Raw genomic sequence first — 4253 nt, 5'->3', positions numbered from 1 at the left:
TGATCAATATCACCTTTGGAAGAAACCAGGGATCTGATCGGGTGGCGCTCAGTGATCAATATCACAGATCAGCATTCATTTGATCTTATTTCAATGACTGCAGACATATATTGTTGTTTTGTAAACAGGAAATCATCAATAGTAAATTTGTGAAATGATTTTAATAGATTTGTGTATTTTATATTCACGTCAGTAAAACCTGATCAATTATTGGTCTGAACGTTTGTGGTTTCTGTAAGGAAATAATGATTTTTTTTAACCAAATAATAATAAATAAAAATCTATTTTAAAATAAATATTTCATGTTTGCGGTGAATTTAAATCACAGAAGAGAAAAATAATTCAGCTCCAAATCAACCTCGTTAAACGGTCGAATTAAGACTTTAAAGATTCTGTTTGTTCGGCACGTGACACCGCGGGACGACCGCTCGTTAAGATCCGTGCCGGGTCAGAAACACCGGATCCGGTTTAAGAATAAAACCTGGTTCTTATCGGTCAGAACCGGGTTTATCTTCAGGCGCGCTCAGAACCTGAAAAACAAGAACGGAAAGAAACAGAAGAGGAAAAAAAAAATTGTTCTGTCTGAAATGAATTCAGGAATATTTACTGATTATTTGTAATTTAATCCGTTTTCTTAGTTTACCTGAAACGGATTCTGGAAATACAAGATTTTTTTCGCGTGTGTGTGTGTGTGTGCGTGTGTGTGTGTGAGAGAGAGATAACTGCTGTAAATTGATACATTTTTAGATGTATTGTAATTCTCTGATAAAGAGGTGCGTTTGGAGACATGATCAGTCTTAATCGATTTCCTGATCATTAAACGTCACACCAGATCAGAAGGATCAAAAAACGATCAGCTGGTACGTCATGTTTACGCTGCGCTTCGTTTGGTGACGTCATTCCCGTAAAGTTTAAGTCTTCGAGCGCAACCTTTTCCCGACCAGGTGAGCAGCGGTAACCATGGTGATGTAGTCACCTGGAAACGTCGAGCAGACGTGAATCCGATTTGTTAACCCCTAATTGTTTATTTATTTTCCTAGAAAAAAACCGCACGCGCGCACACACACACACATGTGACTACTCCAGAGGTTTTTCTAATAATAATAATAATAATATTAATATTAATAATCTGGATCCGTTCCGTGCTTGGACTTTTAGGCCGGACCTGAGCGGATATGACGTAGGCTTATTCTTCCCCCAACCCCCGATCGTTTCTGATTTTAAGGCTTCATTCATTTATTCGTTTTCTCTCCACAAAAAGAGAGAACAAATAAAGTTCGATTGTCTGAATAAATAATAATAATTAACCCCGTTGTGACACCAATAGAATTTAAATACAATAAATACAAACATAAATAAACGAGTCAAAGGAAGGACTGAAATATAAATATTCTGAAATAAACTGGTACCTTTGGCAAGTCTAGATCAGGAACGAAACTCTGAATAAAATCACCGGAAAGTTTCTTTCTGCGTTTCCTTCCCCCGCAATAACGTGTCGGGGGGGGGGGGGGGGGTCAGTTCAGGAAGGCATTTGGAGTCACCCTCTTCTGGGCGAGCCCCCCGGGGAAGCCCCCGGACCCCCCCGGAGAGAAGGCCGGTAGGGAGCTGTTTCTGAGGGAGTCCGACAGCAGAGCCTGCGGGGGGGGGCTGCAGGCCGACAGGCCGCCGTAGCCCGGCGGGGCCCCCCCGGGTGGGCCCGGTGTCGTCCCTGAGACGTAATACCCGGCAGTCTGCCCGGAGAGCAGCCCGACTGGCGACGTGCTCATCCCGTACGTGTTCGTGAGGATGGAGCGGCCCAGCTCCCCGGTGCCCAGCGGCGGCCCGTAGCCGGCCGCCGGGCCCAGGAAGCCGGCGGAGGCTCCGGTGTAGTGCGGGGGGTGATGGTGCAGCGAGAGGAACGGGGAGAGCTGCCAGTAGAGCGGGTTGCTCGGCCGCTCGTGCGCGCCGTGCGCGCCGTGCGCGCCGAGCGGCGCGAAGCGCAGCCCGCGCTTCATGGCCAGCTTCCCCCGGGACGTGGCGGAGCGCCGCCGCAGCTTCCCGGTCGTCCCCCCGATGAACACGTCGTCGCTGCTCGGGTCCAGCATCCAGTAGTTGCCCTTCCCCGGGTCGTCATAGTGACGCGGGACCTTCACGAAGCACTTATTCAGGCTCAGGTTGTGGCGGATGGAGTTCTGCCAGCCCTGCCGGTGCTCCCGGTAGTACGGGAAGTTCTTCATGATGAACTCGTAGATGCCGTTCAGCGTGAGCCGCTTCTCGGGGCTCTGCCGGATGGCCATCATGATCAGGGCGTTGTAGCTGAACGGGGGCTTGTCGTACTTCCCGCTCCTCCCGTTACTCTGCTCCGGTGTGGCCTTGGCGCGGTCTCCTCCTCCTCCTCCTCCCTCCTCCTCCTCCTCCTCCTCCTCCTCCCCCTCTCCTCCCCGCTCCTCCTTGCCCGACTTCTCCGGGCACAGAGCTGCGGCCACGGAATCCACCTCCGGTGGGTCCAGCGACCTCTCAGAGTCCGAGCCCGGGGGGGGAGAGGGGGTCCCGCGGATACCGGCGGCGGCGGCGGCGGCGGCGGCGTCCGGTCGGTCGCACCTCGCGGGCAGCAGGAGGCTCTTAATGCTGAAGGAGGTGGACCGGTGGACGGTCGGCGCGTCCTTCGTGTCTTCCATGCCCGGTGGCGGGAGTCCCAAGCACGAGGAAGAAATAATAATAAAAAGAACAACAACTCCGGGCGCGTGCACGTCCTCCGTTATCCCGCTGGAAACGAACTAGAGGAGAGACGCGTGGATGGAGGAGTAGAGAGAGAGAGAGAGAGAGAGAGAGGAGAGGGGGGGGGGGCAGAGAAACGAGTCTACATCACAGAGGAGGCGGGGCTTCTCCAACCTGTGGAAGCCCCGCCTCCTCTCACCTGTCGTCTCATCCTTAATCTGTGTCTGTCTTCACGCGCTCCTTAAATTCGTTCATGTTCCCTTTCTGCGTGCACGCGCTGAAATCCGCTCTGGAGTTGGTGCGTAAAGTGCGCGTCTCTCTCTCTCTCCCTGTGCGTAAAGGCGCGCGGCGGTCCTCGGCTCTGCTTCAACAGCGGCGCGCACAAGTCAGTGTCCGCACGCACGCACGCCTGCGTGTCCGTGCATGCGGGCGGGACCGTGCGTGTACGTTGTGGGGGGGCAGCGGGTCCGGCGCTGAAACTGGAGCGCCTCCCGTCGTTAGCGGTCAGTACTGCAGCACCAACAAACACTTATTTACTAACTGATAACAACAACAACAATAATACAGTATTATTATTTATAATGTAGTACTAATATATGATATAATGGCTTTACATCGACTCTCAGGCTGTTTCAGTGTTTACTATTTGCTGAAGAGAACCTCTCTGGAGGTAAACAACAATCAATAACAGTAAACAACAGTAAACAACAATCAACAACAGTCAATAACAGTAAACAACAATCAATAACAGTAAACAACAGTAAACAACAATCAACAACAGTCAACAACAGTCAATAACAGTCAATAACAGTAAACAACAATCAATAACCGTAAACAACAATCAATAACCGTAAACAACAGTCAGCAACAGTAAACAACAATCAACAACAGTCAACAATGGAGGCGGGGAGCTCTGGGAGACGCCCACAACACCAGGGTGATGCTAAAGCTGTTAGCTCTGAGGCTACAGGGAAGCGTTCCATGGAGGAGATCCTCTGAGACCCGGGTCGGTCAGAACTGAACGGAACCCGTTTATGTTCATTTATTTGTGACGTCTCTCCTTCGGGCGTTTCAAGCCAATCTTGGGACGCTGGATCTGGGGACGCTGGATCTGGGGACGCTGGATCTGGGGACGCTGGATCTGGGGACGCTGGACCCCACCAGGCCCCTGGAGTCTCCAGGTTTTGATGTCCTTTGACAGAGGTCACACTGTTTTATGAACCAGGAGAGAGTTCATCAACATTTATTGTCGGACTATGATGGGAGCCGACAGTCTGTCTGTCTGAATGAAGGATCACCGATCAGGTTCCTCGGCCCCCAAACTCGGCCTGTCTCTCCGGTCGTTTCTGTGTCCTCTGCGCCGGGTCTTTGATTGACCTCTGACATCACATCGTTCGGTCTCACCGCTGCCGTCCTCATGTGGATGTCGAGGACATCTCAACCAAACCGTCCTTATTTCCCGGTGCTGGTCTGTCACCCACCTACATTCAAATCCACTGTGACAGGTAGGACAGTATCATCAGCAAAGAAGATCTTCTGCCCTCATCAGGTCCAGC

General features: G+C 51.4%; 1 protein-coding gene across 1 annotated transcript; it reads right to left on the bottom strand.

The window, feature by feature from the left end:
- Positions 1-1514: 1514 nt before the first annotated feature.
- Positions 1515-2657, bottom strand: foxg1b (forkhead box G1b). The gene has a single exon (XM_068741495.1). The coding sequence runs from the start codon at positions 2655-2657 to the stop codon at positions 1515-1517; it is 1143 nt and encodes a 380-aa protein (XP_068597596.1).
- Positions 2658-4253: the final 1596 nt, after the last annotated feature.

This window comes from Brachionichthys hirsutus, chromosome 7 (assembly GCF_040956055.1).
Source record: "Brachionichthys hirsutus isolate HB-005 chromosome 7, CSIRO-AGI_Bhir_v1, whole genome shotgun sequence".
Lineage (NCBI taxonomy): Eukaryota > Metazoa > Chordata > Actinopteri > Lophiiformes > Brachionichthyidae > Brachionichthys > Brachionichthys hirsutus.
Note: the sequence above shows the minus strand (reverse complement) of the source record. Positions and strands in the feature narration are given on the sequence as shown.